The 14,257-nt window shown below is 53.6% G+C and overlaps 1 protein-coding gene and 1 long non-coding RNA gene across 7 annotated transcripts in view; one reads left to right on the top strand and one right to left on the bottom strand.

Moving 5' to 3' along the window:
• LOC136006855 (uncharacterized) overlaps nt 1-14,257 on the bottom strand; it is a 179,966-nt gene that overhangs the window by 122,468 nt on the left and 43,241 nt on the right. The gene's annotated exons all lie outside the window — the stretch shown is intronic.
• Nucleotides 9,427-14,257, top strand: part of LOC136006853 (uncharacterized) — a 689,445-nt gene continuing 684,614 nt past the window's right edge. For 4 of the 6 annotated variants that reach the window (XR_010609285.1, XR_010609280.1, XR_010609279.1 and 1 more), the window contains exons 1-6: nt 9,427-9,445; nt 10,519-10,731; nt 11,348-11,568; nt 11,845-11,957; nt 13,019-13,134; nt 13,578-13,717. Coding sequence is in view for 1 of the 6 variants with exons in the window: in XM_065664900.1 (XP_065520972.1) it covers nt 11,862-11,957; nt 13,578-13,717 (236 nt within the window). In the remaining 5 variants the exon portion in view is untranslated. The remainder of the gene's footprint in view (nt 9,446-10,518; nt 10,732-11,347; nt 11,569-11,844; nt 11,958-13,018; nt 13,135-13,577; nt 13,718-14,257) is intronic. The other 2 variants (XR_010609286.1, XM_065664900.1) reach the window with 2 other exon arrangements.

Raw genomic sequence — 14,257 nt, 5'->3', positions numbered from 1 at the left:
CAAGCACCACTGCACCCAAAGCGCAAGTGCCCCGGGGATACGGGTGCTGGATGCAGGTCCCTTGGAGCTGGGGCTGATGTCATAGAGAGGCAGGTTCCATGGGGGGACCTCCACGGGGAGGGGGGTGGGTCAGGGGTGTCGATGGGGGCTTCCATAGGGAGATGGGTGGGTTCTGATGCACTTGGGGTGCTCTGAATCCCTATGGGATGCTCTGGAGCTCTGTATGATGTATGGGGTTTTGGGCAGGAACCCTGGGCAGTTAACCCCTAGGGTTAACACCGGTTAGAGGTAACCCTAACCTTAAACCTAACCCTAACCCTAACCCTAACCCTCATCTTTGCATTAAACCCGCCCCTAGGGTTAATTCCGATTAGGGTTAATGCTAACCCTAAGCCTAATCCTAACCCTGGGGTTAACTCCTCCCCTAGGGTCAACTCCGGTTAGAGGTAACCCTAACCTTAACCCTAACCCTAACCCTAACCCTCAGCCTGGGATTAAACCCGCCCCTAGGGTTAATTCCGATTAGGGTTAATGCTAACCCTAAGCCTAACCCTAACCCTGGGGTTAACTCCGCCCCTAGGGTTAACTCCTGTTAGAGGTAACCCTAACTTTAACCTTAACCCTAACCGTAAACCTAACCCCTAACCGTAACCCTGACCCTAACCCTAAAACCTACCACTAACCCTAATCCTAACCCAGCCTAACCATAACCCTAACTTAATCCAGACTGTAATCCTAAACCCTAACCCTGGGGTTAACTCCGCCCCTAGGCTTAACTCTGGTGAAGGTTAACCCTAAACCTAACCCTAATCCTATCCCTAAACCTAATCCTAACTGTAAGCCTAACCGGAACCCTAAGGCTCAACCTGGTGTTAACTCCACCCCTGGAGTTAACTCTGGTTACGGTTAACCCTAACCCTATCCCTAACCCTAACACATAACCCTAAACCTAACCCTGTACCTAACCCTGACCCTGACCCTAACCCTAAACCTAACCCTAATTCGGAACCTAACCCTAACCGTGATCCTAAGCCGTATAATATTCCTGGACCACGACCTGCCGTATCCAACACTTGTGGGGCTCGGCATTGGCCCATGCCACGTCCATGATTCTGAGCATCATGAACCAATCCGTGGTGAAGCTGGGAGGGAGTGGAAGAGCAGGGATTGGAGCCATAGGACAAGGGCTGATGGGTTCCGAGAGGGAATTGCAGGCTGGAGATAAGGAAGGGATTCCTTAAGAGGGTGCTGGGGCACTGGGATGGCATGGATGGAGAAGGTTTGGATGCTCCATCCCCGGCAGTGCTGCAGGCCAGCTTGGAGCAAGCTGCTCTATGGAAGGCATCCCTGCCCATGGCAAGGGGTTGGAAGTGCATGATCTCAAGCTCCTTTCCAAGCCACCCCACTCCATGATCCATAACCACTGCATTGCATTCCATTCCATACCATTCCATTTTAATCTTTTCTAATCCATTGTATGGAGAAGAGGGATGGGAAGGAGCCACATTCCGGCTGCTTCCCAAAGGAAAGCAGCGTGCCTTAGGCTCAAGGGCGCTCAAGCTGGAAGCAGCCTTCTCGTGAGCGCTCTTCCCAGTGCATCCAGGATGGGGAAGGGGACGGGATGGGAGCTGCTCCTTGCCTATTCCCTATGGCTGGAATCCCTTCTCCCCCTTACTTTGGCGCGACGAAGCAGTGAGCGGCTGTGAGGACCCGTTGAGGGGTGATCATAGAATCATAGAATCATAGAATAGTTAGGGTTGGAAAGGACCTTCAGATCATCTAGTTCCAACCCCCCTGCCATGGACAGGGACACCTCTCACTAAACCATCCCACGCAAGGCTTCATCCAACCTGGCCTTGAGCACTGCCAGGGATGGAGCACTCACAACCTCCCTGGGCAACCGATTCCAGTGTCTCAGCACCCTAACAGGAAAGAATTTCCTCCTTGTATCCAATTTAAACTTGCCCTGTTTAAGTTTTAGCCCATTACCCCTTGTCCTGTCACTAGAGTCCCTGACAAAGAGTCCCTCCCCAGCATCCCTATAGGCCCCCTTCAGGTACTGGAAGGCTGCTCTTAGGTCTCCACGCAGCCATCTCTTCTCCAGGCTGAAAAGCCCCAACTTCCTCAGCCTGTCTTCATACGGGATGAGGGACCCCCCGCAGATGTGCGAGAATGCGGTGGCTGTGGGGAACTGGATGCGGAGCATCTGTGGCCAGCCGCCCTGGTGCGCATCCATGCCTCCGACGATGCGCGACATCCCGTAAGAATCAGCCATGGGACGGGTAGCGCAGGTCCCTCTTGAAGCAGAAGCCCAACACTTGATGCTTAGGGATGAAGGGCGAGCATTGTCCCGCCCCATTGGGTGCTGCAGGGAAAAGGGACCCTACGCAGTGTCCCAGAGATGAGCATCATCCTGCCTCCTAGGGTGCTGCAGGACAAAGGACCCTACGGGGTGCCCCATAGCTGTGCTGTGCCACCGCATGGGCTGATGGCAAGCAAGTGGGGCTCCTCAAATCCCACCTCCCCATTGGTGTGACCGTGGCTGGGAGCAGCAGCATCTCCCTATGGAATACCAGGAACCTTGGAGCCTGGAGCCACTCACCCACAGCTGTCTCAGGAGCCTTGCACCAGCCAGGCCGAGGCCAGCAGGATGATGACACGGAGCAAAGCCATCGCTGCCACCACCGCTAAGAGTGACACCAAGGAGGTGACACCAAGGAGGTGACACCAAGGAGCTGCAAGCACCACTGCACCCAAAGCGCAAGTGCCCCGGGGATACGGGTGCTGGATGCAGGTCCCTTGGAGCTGGGGCTGATGTCATAGAGAGGCAGGTTCCATGGGGGGAGCTCCACGGGGAGGGGGGTGGGTCAGGGGTGTCGATGGGGGCTTCCATAGGGAGATGGGTGGGTTCTGATGCACTTGGGGTGCTCTGAATCCCTATGGGATGCTCTGGAGCTCTGTATGATGTATGGGGTTTTGGGCAGGAACCCTGGGCAGTTAACCCCTAGGGTTAACACCGGTTAGAGGTAACCCTAACCTTAAACCTAACCCTAACCCTAACCCTAACCCTCATCTTTGCATTAAACCCGCCCCTAGGGTTAATTCCGATTAGGGTTAATGCTAACCCTAAGCCTAATCCTAACCCTGGGGTTAACTCCTCCCCTAGGGTCAACTCCGGTTAGAGGTAACCCTAACCTTAACCCTAACCTTAACCCTAACCCTCAGCCTGGGATTAAACCCGCCCCTAGGGTTAATTCCGATTAGGGTTAATGCTAACCCTAAGCCTAACCCTAACCCTGGGGTTAACTCCGCCCCTAGGGTTAACTCCTGTTAGAGGTAACCCTAACTTTAACCTTAACCCTAACCGTAACCCTAACCCCTAACCGTAACCCTGACCCTAACCCTAAAACCTACCACTAACCCTAATCCTAACCCAGCCTAACCATAACCCTAACTTAATCCAGACTGTAATCCTAAACCCTAACCCTGGGGTTAACTCCGCCCCTAGGCTTAACTCTGGTGAAGGTTAACCCTAAACCTAACCCTAATCCTATCCCTAAACCTAATCCTAACTGTAACCCTAACCGGAACCCTAAGGCTCAACCTGGTGTTAACTCCACCCCTGGAGTTAACTCTGGTTACGGTTAACCCTAACCCTATCCCTAACCCTAACACATAACCCTAAACCTAACCCTGTACCTAACCCTGACCCTGACCCTAACCCTAAACCTAACCCTAATTCGGAACCTAACCCTAACCGTGATCCTAAGCCGTATAATATTCCTGGACCACGACCTGCCGTATCCAACACTTGTGGGGCTCGGCATTGGCCCATGCCACGTCCATGATTCTGACCATCATGAACCAATCCGTGGTGAAGCTGGGAGGGAGTGGAAGAGCAGGGATTGGAGCCATAGGACAAGGGCTGATGGGTTCCGAGAGGGAATTGCAGGCTGGAGATAAGGAAGGGATTCCTTAAGAGGGTGCTGGGGCACTGGGATGGCATGGATGGAGAAGGTTTGGATGCTCCATCCCTGGCAGTGCTGCAGGCCAGCTTGGAGCAAGCTGCTCTATGGAAGGCATCCCTGCCCATGGCAAGGGGTTGGAAGTGGATGATCTCAAGCTCCTTTCCAAGCCACCCCACTGAATGATCCATAACCACTGCATTGCATTCCATTCCATACCATTCCATTTTAATCTTTTCTAATCCATTCTATGGAGAAGAGGGATGGGAAGGAGCCACATTCCGGCTGCTTCCCAAAGGAAAGCAGCGTGCCTTAGGCTCAAGGGCGCTCAAGCTGGAAGCAGCCTTCTCGTGAGCGCTCTTCCCAGTGCATCCAGGATGGGGAAGGGGACGGGATGGGAGCTGCTCCTTGCCTATTCCCTATGGCTGGAATCCCTTCTCACCCTTACTTTGGCGCGACGATGCAGTGAGCGGCTGTGAGGACCCGTTGAGGGGTGATCATAGAATCATAGAATCATAGAATAGTTAGGGTTGGAAAGGACCTTCAGATCATCTAGTTCCAACCCCCCTGCCATGGACAGGGACACCTCTCACTAAACCATCCCACGCAAGGCTTCATCCAACCTGGCCTTGAGCACTGCCAGGGATGGAGCACTCACAACCTCCCTGGGCAACCGATTCCAGTGTCTCAGCACCCTAACAGGAAAGAATTTCCTCCTTGTATCCAATTTAAACTTGCCCTGTTTAAGTTTTAGCCCATTACCCCTTGTCCTGTCACTAGAGTCCCTGACAAAGAGTCCCTCCCCAGCATCCCTATAGGCCCCCTTCAGGTACTGGAAGGCTGCTCTTAGGTCTCCACGCAGCCATCTCTTCTCCAGGCTGAAAAGCCCCAACTTCCTCAGCCTGTCTTCATACGGGATGAGGGACCCCCCGCAGATGTGCGAGAATGCGGTGGCTGTGGGGAACTGGATGCGGAGCATCTGTGGCCAGCCGCCCTGGTGCGCATCCATGCCTCCGACGATGCGCGACATCCCGTAAGAATCAGCCATGGGACGGGTAGCGCAGGTCCCTCTTGAAGCAGAAGCCCAACACTTGATGCTTAGGGATGAAGGGCGAGCATTGTCCCGCCCCATTGGGTGCTGCAGGGAAAAGGGACCCTACGCAGTGTCCCAGAGATGAGCATCATCCTGCCTCCTAGGGTGCTGCAGGACAAAGGACCCTACGGGGTGCCCCATAGCTGTGCTGTGCCACCGCATGGGCTGATGGCAAGCAAGTGGGGCTCCTCAAATCCCACCTCCCCATTGGTGTGACCGTGGCTGGGAGCAGCAGCATCTCCCTATGGAATACCAGGAACCTTGGAGCCTGGAGCCACTCACCCACAGCTGTCTCAGGAGCCTTGCACCAGCCAGGCCGAGGCCAGCAGGATGATGACACGGAGCAAAGCCATCGCTGCCACCACCGCTAAGAGTGACACCAAGGAGGTGACACCAAGGAGGTGACACCAAGGAGCTGCAAGCACCACTGCACCCAAAGCGCAAGTGCCCCGGGGATACGGGTGCTGGATGCAGGTCCCTTGGAGCTGGGGCTGATGTCATAGAGAGGCAGGTTCCATGGGGGGACCTCCACGGGGAGGGGGGTGGGTCAGGGGTGTCGATGGGGGCTTCCATAGGGAGATGGGTGGGTTCTGATGCACTTGGGGTGCTCTGAATCCCTATGGGATGCTCTGGAGCTCTGTATGATGTATGGGGTTTTGGGCAGGAACCCTGGGCAGTTAACCCCTAGGGTTAACACCGGTTAGAGGTAACCCTAACCTTAAACCTAACCCTAACCCTAACCCTAACCCTCATCTTTGCATTAAACCCGCCCCTAGGGTTAATTCCGATTAGGGTTAATGCTAACCCTAAGCCTAATCCTAACCCTGGGGTTAACTCCTCCCCTAGGGTCAACTCCGGTTAGAGGTAACCCTAACCTTAACCCTAACCCTAACCCTAACCCTCAGCCTGGGATTAAACCCGCCCCTAGGGTTAATTCCGATTAGGGTTAATGCTAACCCTAAGCCTAACCCTAACCCTGGGGTTAACTCCGCCCCTAGGGTTAACTCCTGTTAGAGGTAACCCTAACTTTAACCTTAACCCTAACCGTAAACCTAACCCCTAACCGTAACCCTGACCCTAACCCTAAAACCTACCACTAACCCTAATCCTAACCCAGCCTAACCATAACCCTAACTTAATCCAGACTGTAATCCTAAACCCTAACCCTGGGGTTAACTCCGCCCCTAGGCTTAACTCTGGTGAAGGTTAACCCTAAACCTAACCCTAATCCTATCCCTAAACCTAATCCTAACTGTAAGCCTAACCGGAACCCTAAGGCTCAACCTGGTGTTAACTCCACCCCTGGAGTTAACTCTGGTTACGGTTAACCCTAACCCTATCCCTAACCCTAACACATAACCCTAAACCTAACCCTGTACCTAACCCTGACCCTGACCCTAACCCTAAACCTAACCCTAATTCGGAACCTAACCCTAACCGTGATCCTAAGCCGTATAATATTCCTGGACCACGACCTGCCGTATCCAACACTTGTGGGGCTCGGCATTGGCCCATGCCACATCCATGATTCTGAGCATCATGAACCAATCCGTGGTGAAGCTGGGAGGGAGTGGAAGAGCAGGGATTGGAGCCATAGGACAAGGGCTGATGGGTTCCGAGAGGGAATTGCAGGCTGGAGATAAGGAAGGGATTCCTTAAGAGGGTGCTGGGGCACTGGGATGGCATGGATGGAGAAGGTTTGGATGCTCCATCCCCGGCAGTGCTGCAGGCCAGCTTGGAGCAAGCTGCTCTATGGAAGGCATCCCTGCCCATGGCAAGGGGTTGGAAGTGGATGATCTCAAGCTTTTTTCCAAGCCACCCCACTCCATGATCCATAACCACTGCATTCCATTCCATTCCATCCCATTCCATTTTAATCTCTTCTAATCCATTCTATGGAGAAGAGGGATGGGAAGGATCCACATTGCGGCTGCTTCCCAAAGGAAAGCAGCGTGCCTTAGGCTCAAGGGCTGTCAAGCTGGAAGCAGCCTTATCCTGAGCGCTCTTCCCAGTGCATCCAGGATGGGGAAGGGGACGGGATGGGAGCTGCTCCTTGCCTATTCCCTATGGCTGGAATCCCTTCTCCCCCTTACTTTTGCCTGACGAAGCAGTGAGCGGCTGTGAGGACCCATTGAGGGGTGATCATAGAATCATAGAATCATAGAATAGTTAGGGTTGGAAAGGACCTTAAGATCATCTAGTTCCAACCGCCCTGCCATGGACAGGGACACCTCTCACTAAAGCATCCCACACAAGGCTTCATCCAGCCTGGCTTGAACACCGCCAGGGATGGAGCACTCACAACCTCCCTGGGCAACCGATTCCAGTGTCTCACCACCCTAACAGGAAAGAATTTCCTCCTTATATCCAATCTAAACTTCCCCTGTTTAAGTTTTAACCCATTACCCCTTGTCCTGTCACTACAGTCCCCGACAAAGAGTCCCTCCCCAGCATCCCTATAGGCCCCCTTCAGGTACTGGAAGGCTGCTCTTAGGTCTCCACGCAGCCTTCTCTTCTCCAGGCTGAAAAGCCCCAACTTCCTCAGCCTGTCTTCATACGGGATGAGGGACCCCCCGCAGATGTGCGAGAATGCGGTGGCTGTGGGGAACTGGATGCTGAGCATCCGTGGCCAGGCGCCCTGGTGCGCATCCATGCCTGCGACGATGCGCGACATCCCGTAAGAATCAGCCATGGGACGGGTAGCGCAGGTCCCTCTTGAAGCAGAAGCCCAACACTTGATGCTTAGGGATGAAGGGCGAGCATTGTCCCGCCCCATTGGGTGCTGCAGGGAAAAGGGACCCTACGCAGTGTCCCAGAGAAGAGCATCATCCTCCCTCCTAGGGTTCTGCAGGACAAAGGACCCTACGGGGTGCCCCATAGCTGTGCTGTGCCACCGCATGGGCTGATGGCAAGCAAGTGGGGCTCCTCAAATCCCACCTCCCCATTGGTGTGACCGTGGCTGGGAGCAGCAGCATCTCCCTATGGAATACCAGGAACCCTGGAGCCTGGAGCCACTCACCCACAGCTGTCCCAGGAGCCTTGCACCAGCCAGGCCGAGGCCAGCAGGATGATGACACGGAGCAAAGCCATCGCTGCCACCACCGCTAAGAGTGACACCAAGGAGCTGCAAGCAAGGAGCTGCAAGCACCACTGCACCCAAAGCGCAACTGCCCCGGGGATACGGGTGCTGGATGCAGGTCCCTTGGAGCTGGGGCTGATGTCATAGAGAGGCAGGTTCCATGGGGGGAGCTCCATGGGGAGGGGGGTGGGTCAGGGGTGTCGATGGGGGCTTCCATGGGGAGATGGGGGGGTTCTGATGCGCTTGGGGTGCTCTGAATCCCTATGGGATGCTCTGCTTGTGGGATGCTCTGAATCCCTATGGGATGCTCTGCTTGTGGGATGCTCTGAATCCCTATGGGATGCTCTGCTCATGGGATGCTCTGAATCCCTATGGGATGCTCTGCCTGTGGAATGCTCTGAATCCCTATGGGATGCTCTGCTGATGGGATGCTCTGAATCCTTATGGGATGCTCTGCTTGTGGGATGCTCTGAATCCCTGTGGGATGCCCTGCTTGGGGGATGCTCTGAACACCTGTGGGGATTTAAGGTCCCTTGCACCCCACACCACGCTGTCTGACTGTAAAGTACCATCTGCATTTGGCTGCAGAAGAGCTCTCAGCACTGAGTCAGGCCCAGGAGCAGGTGCAGACATTTGTGCAGAACATCCTGTCTCTGCTGCTGGCCTCGCCAGAGGCCACTGGAGACCGCTGAGGGCAGGTCAGGCCTGGAGAACAGCCAGGATCAAGGGCAGCAGCGCCACCTCCTCTGAAGGAAGCCCAAGGGCTGAGGCTCTGCAGTCTCTCCTTTCCCCTGCACCACCCTTGGCTTTCAGCCCCACAGCAGAGCCCTTCTGCAGCCGCCTCTCAGCTCTTGTTGTTCGCTGGCGGCTTCCAAAGGCACTTGTGCCTCTGCCGGAGCCGGAGCAATGGCCCAGCCCGTGCTGCGGTGTGTGGGGCGCTCTGATGGCACCATCAAGGGAGTGCAGGGCTCGGCAGCGCTGGCAGGAGCAGAGCTGTGGGGCCTGACCCTGCTCCCGGGGCAGACGCGGGTGAGCTCCAGCACTTGGGGTTTTGGGCAGGAACCTTCGGCTCCGCCTCCCCCTCAGCCTGCACGGCCGCCATGACACCGGGCGGCGCCGCCGGATGACGTCAGAGCTGGCGGACGGAAGGGAGGGGGGGAAGGGTCCGGGCGCTCGGCGTCTGTGGTAGCCTCGGGCGGGGGATGTGGAGAGGAAAGGGCGGGATGGAGCCGGGATGGAGCCGGGATGGGTCCGGATGGAGTTGGATGGAGCCGTGATCGGAGCGGATTGGAGCCGGGCAGGAGCGGGGTGAGCGGGGCTGTGGCAGGGATTGAGTGGGAAGGGCAGGGGCTGGGCTGGGCTGGAGCCGGGGGGCAGGGGTCGGGAGCAGGGATGCAGTGGGGGGGTCAGGGCTGTGGGGCGGGGTGGAGCGGGGTGGGCAGGGGGCACAGCAGGGGTGCAGTGGGGTGAGGTGGGCTGGGCTGTGCCAGGAGCGCCCGGGAAGCGGGGCCGGACCCAGCAGGGGAAGTGCAGGCAGGGCTGGAGCCCACGCTGCGCATGCTGGGGATGGCGGCGGGCCCAGTGTGTCCCAGCAGGGCTGGGCTAAGGAGCCCCCGCCGTGCTGGAGCAGCGCTGTCTGCGGTGCTGAGCAGTGTAAAGGACGTGTGTGGAGGGTTAAAGGGTCGGTGGCAGAAGGAAACAGTTGCGGTGCAGGCTGGTTTCCTGGCCCTGAGGATCCGTTCCCGAGATGTGGAGTACATCTTTGTGCGTTGTAAAATGTTGTTGTATCCAAATGCAATTCGTCATTCTTGAATTGTGTGACACGATAATGACTGTGGAAATGATGAAAAGTCGTGTTTGGCACCTGTTTGATAGGCATATTCTTAATGCATAGAGAAGCTGAGATAAGCTGAAGCAATGGCTGTCTTGGTTTAGCCCTTTGCAGGACATCTGGCATGTATTCCGATGGCTGCAGTGAAACAAGAGGCTGGCTCCAATGTGCCATTCGGGTGGAGAGGCTTCCCTGGGACTCCCTCCTACCACATAGCATTGATGTGTGATGCTAAAGCTGTTTCCCTGGAACACATGGGAGCCAGACTTGAGTGAGGAAGGTCAAAGTGATATGAAAGCGGCAGTGCTCATCTCAAGCTTTGTTCACAGTTGTGCAACAGGAGCATAAGTTGGAACTGGGATGGTTGTCAGGACCTTGATCATTCCCAATGTGAAAATCATGCCATGATGAATAACACTTCAAGGAATCTGGTGTTCTCTCTTTAAGAGAAACCAATAAAGACAGGAATCCCATTCAAAGACCTTATGTCTCAATGCATTCTTCTGTTCAGAAACATTATTGTCTGCCTTTTTGCTTTTCTTCTTTCCAGAGCACAGTGGAGAAAGTGGTGGCTGGCTCTGTCCCAGTTGCTCAGATGATCCCACTTGGAATCCCTCTTCCAGGGAAGGATAAGCATGCAGTAGCCACAAATACTCTTATAGAAATGAACTCGGGTCTGAGTAAGAGCTTTGAATCCAGGTGAAAACTTCACTTATGTGTTCATGTGGATTATTAAGCATCGAGACTGCAAAAAGCCGTGTGTGTAAGTATAGTATATTTTACTAATTTCTCATCCGCATCCTCTGTGGATCATTGGCCTTCACCCCCAGCCCAGGAGATAAACATCTGAGGCTGAGAGAGCTGAGCTTGTTGAGCCTGGAGAAGAGAAGACTTCTTAAGGGGAGACCTTAGAGCAGCTCCCAGGGCCTAAAGACGCGATGAGAGACCTGGAGAGGGGCTTTGGGCAAGGGCCTGTAGGGACAGGACAAAGGGAATGTCTTTAACCTATGAAAGGGGAGATTGAGATGAGCTCTTAGGCAGAAGTTCTTCCCTGTGAGGGTGCTGAGGTGCTGGCACAGGGTACCCAGAGAAGCTGTGGCTGCCCCATCCCTGGCAGTGTTCAAGGCCAGGTTCGACGCAGGGGCTTGGAGCAAGCTGCTCTAGTGGAAGGTGTCCCTGCCCGTGGTAGGGGTTGGAACTGGATAAGCTTTAAGGTCCTTTCCAACACAAACTAGCCTGGGATTCTGTGATTTTGTTCAATACCTTTAGCACTGGATGTAATTATTAAATGATGGGCAAAATGAACCACAGAACCCTTCAACTGCCATATATGATAGTAAGGGTAAGACTGGAAAACTAAGTTGTGTTTTCTTCTCCAGTGTCAGGAAACATGACCGAATTCAGGTTCCTCTTCATCCTGCAAAAACAACCACCGCATCTTTAGGACCTGCGCATGCATCTTGTTCCAGTGCTAACTAGTGCAGTTAGTTAGGAACTACTGCTTGTGTCATAGCTGTAGAAGATCCATCATGCCTCAAACCTTGCACGGTGACAGGTGTGGGCGTATATGTAAGAGCTCCAAGTTTTTCCAGTGATGCCTGTAAGCGTCTTCTCTCTGGCTTTTTAATTTTACTGAAAACTAACTTAGTATCTTTCTGGCCTAGTTTAGTTGTCAGTAAAGTCACTCTTCCCAGTTGTTTTCCTATTTTCTCAATAGCCTTTGAGCTGTAAGGATCAGTACCAGCAGCTGCAACTATCAGCTGCTGTGTCTCAGTTTTGTGACTTTGTGACTTTGCTGCTGCAGACTGTCACCAGGAAAATACTGAAAACCTCTTGTTAGCCTTACTGACATGGTGTGATGTGGCTTTTTCTTCAGATGGCACCACATCTTGAATGCAGACATCTGCTACCAGTAAATACACCCGTTGCATTGGATGGGAGTCAGCAACTGCTGCACAGGTGCATCCCCAAACCAACATCTGCATAAAGGTAATTGAGAATAAATCTAACAAAAGAGGAGTTTACCTCCTGGCATGCATGTTTCTAACAGGTGACTTCATTAAAACTAGTTTGATCCAGCTTGGGTTTCTCTAATTACATTGTGACAGCTTTAAGGGTTAGCAGAATTCAAACCACCTTGACTAGAAATAAGCATTAAAGGTAAACCACATAAGCTCAGGAAGGCATCTTGAAAATCACAGGAGGTAGCAGTCTGAAAGACAGGACGTGCATTGTGTTCAGTAGGGAGGTATTCTGTGATTTTATCATTATGGCCTTACTATTACTGAGCATTTAAAGTTTATTAAATAGGTTCTCATTACTCTGCTTCCCTCCGTTGCTTGTAAGTGCTTGGCACAGATGGGCTGGCAAGATTGGGGCAGTGGGGAGATGCACAGAATGCTCAAGCACAGCATTAGTCAGCGATCCAAAAGTGCTGGTGGGCTTAAGTAGCCAAAATCTACCCTCCAGAATACTCCCTACATAAGGGCATGGGGACCCACGTAGGGGCTGTCCTCCACCCTTCCACTCAGGGGAAGGGGTGTGAGAAGGAGCCAACTGACACTGCATGTCCACAGTTGGTAGATTATAGACACTGCCCCAAACTAGGTGTTTCCTGGCATTCCTGATGCTGGTGCAAAGGCAGTCCTGAACTATTTGGTGGCAACCATCAAAAGAGCAGACTCGTGATTCTTGGCTCTGGTGGGATCTCGCTTGTGAGATACAGTGAGTGTGCTCGGGCACCCTCAGGGCGATAAGAACCATTTTCCTTGCAGATACTGGACTTGCTGTTTTGTGTGAGTGCAGTGACTAAGCAAACTGGCGCTAGTCTATAGAAAGATCTGCAGGTATTGATGCTGGATCTGCTGAGGGAACTGTACCATAGTTGAAAATGAATTGGCACCAACATGCATGGATTTGTGCTGGGCAAGCACTATGGCCTAATGTCCTGGGTTCAGCAGTAGCAGTCATTTTTCTCCTCAGTAGCTAGTGCAGCACTGTGTTTTGATTTTTTGGCCTGGGAACGGTGTTGATAACGCCAATGTTTTTAGTTTCTGCTCAGGTGTTTGCTCCGGCCAAGGACTTTGTGAGCCTCCTGCTCTGCCAGGGAGGAGGGGAAGCTGGGAGGAAGCAGAGACTGGACACCTGATCCAAGCTGGCCAAAGAGGTATTCCATACCACAGCACGTCATGCCCAGGATGTAACGGAGAGTTACTCGGAAGGGCTGGGACTGCAGGGTTGGAGGAGGTATCGGTGGGTGCTTGGCTGGGGGGAGTGGGGCGAGTTATTGGTCGCCTGGTGTTGAGGTGTTGTAATCTTTCCTCTTGTTATTTCCTTTATCATTATTATTATTGGTGGTAGCAGTAGTGATTTGTGTTATACCTTAGTCACTAAACTCTTCTTATATCAGCCCGTGGGAGTTGCATTCTTTTCGATTCTCCTCTCTGACCCTCCGGGAGCAGGGGGAGGGCAAGAAGTGGGGGGAGTGAGAGAGCAACTGCATGATTTATGGGTGACTTTGTTTAAACCACACGTGTGATCATTTTGTGGAGTAGCCTGTCTGTCAGCAGAACACTTGTGTACCCAGTAACCTCCCTGGCACTCTTACAGACACCAGGTCCTGCTGCATTCCCCAAGGTGGAACTAGACGTCTGCAATAAAGGAGCTCCCATGTACACGATGGAACCAAAAGCAGCCTTGGAGGAGACAAAGCAGGGAAGCCAGGGCCAGCAGACTAGCGCCCAGGAAAGGTAAGTCAGCCTGCCCACCTCTCCTCCTCTGCTTTGCAACTACCAGCCTTTGAGCCTCCCTGCTTTCTGTTGGGGCTTCTGAGAACACACGACCACCTTAGTGCAGTGACCAGCCACAGAACAGCAGGCCTGCTCTCCTGCCTTGGCCCAAAGCTGAGCAGAGGGAGGCCAAGGAGCACATCTCTGCCTCTCCACTAGCTCAGCTATTGAAAGCTGACACGTACTCACACATCACAAGCTGTTCAGAAGGCATAAGCAGACCCTGGATCAGACCTTTCTCATGCACTGGGGGTCGGGGGCAGAGTAGGGGTATCCTGCAATGTCTGGCTGGGGCTAGAAGGGTTCTAGACTTGGAACTAATTCCAGTGCCAGCTCAGCTCCAGCCATGAGCTTGCCCTGCCACATGGAGTGGGCATGTCACTCCAGTTTCCATCAGAGACTAGATTTTTCCTTTGAGTGGCCTTCTAAAACCCCTTGAAGGATGTATTTTATCTGCCCCTTAGCTCTGCCTCTGTTGCCTTTACCTTCCTCCCCCAAAGA

This window comes from Lathamus discolor, unplaced genomic scaffold, assembly GCF_037157495.1.
Source record: "Lathamus discolor isolate bLatDis1 unplaced genomic scaffold, bLatDis1.hap1 Scaffold_72, whole genome shotgun sequence".
NCBI classification, from domain to species: Eukaryota; Metazoa; Chordata; class Aves; order Psittaciformes; family Psittacidae; genus Lathamus; species Lathamus discolor.
This window is presented reverse-complemented; position numbering and strand designations above follow the sequence as displayed.